General features: G+C 38.1%; 1 protein-coding gene across 1 annotated transcript; it reads right to left on the reverse strand.

The window, feature by feature from the left end:
• Nucleotides 1-17: 17 nt before the first annotated feature.
• LOC112141426 (intestinal mucin-like protein) lies at nt 18-676 on the reverse strand (the record flags this gene model as incomplete). Its single annotated transcript, XM_024264554.1, has 4 exons — nt 18-49; nt 132-271; nt 502-571; nt 654-676. Coding segments are annotated over 4 exons (265 nt in total), but the record flags the coding sequence as incomplete, so codon positions are not given.
• Between the last annotated feature and the right edge of the window lie 2 nt (nt 677-678).

Raw genomic sequence — 678 nt, forward strand, 5'->3', positions numbered from 1 at the left:
AGTCCTTTGAAACTTACCCGTTTAGGCTGTCCATCAGGACCAGTGCAACCTGCAACAGCACCAATTTCAATGTAAATAAACACTAAATGTGCATCTCATGGGTTGTGAAGGGAATAAGAGTAAGTTCTTACAGGAAGAGACACAGATGTCGGAAGTTGGACTGAACAGAGTCTTTCCATCTGGGCAGAAACATCCCTCCATGAATTCAGTGCAACCTGTGTTCTGGTCATCTCCCTCCCCCTGGCACTGCTTCAGGGACTTCTCATTGTATCTGAAAGGACAAACATTGATGGATAAAAAGATATCTACGCCCATTTATCTAATAGAAATTTGACTTCATTGATAAACTTGCAATTTCAAATTCAGATATAAGCAGACTATAATGACTAGATCGGATCATAGAAATACATCCATTGAAGTAAACTCAAGCACCTAGCTTTTCTCACTAACTGATAAGCTGATGTTTATTTTTTTTATGTAGGATTCAAGGAGTTTAAGTACCTTGCATTGCAGGTGGGTACGACAGTTGGCCCACAAGGCTTGTAGACTTTATTTTGTGGACACTTATATTCTGCACAAAAAGAAATTGGGTTTAAAATTTAGTACAAATTCAAACAACATAATCTAACTTGTTTCTAAAACAGAACCCTTACCACATTTGCCATTTGTAGCTTTTCT

This window comes from Oryzias melastigma, unplaced genomic scaffold, assembly GCF_002922805.2.
Source record: "Oryzias melastigma strain HK-1 unplaced genomic scaffold, ASM292280v2 sc01515, whole genome shotgun sequence".
In the NCBI taxonomy this organism is placed as follows: domain Eukaryota; kingdom Metazoa; phylum Chordata; class Actinopteri; order Beloniformes; family Adrianichthyidae; genus Oryzias; species Oryzias melastigma.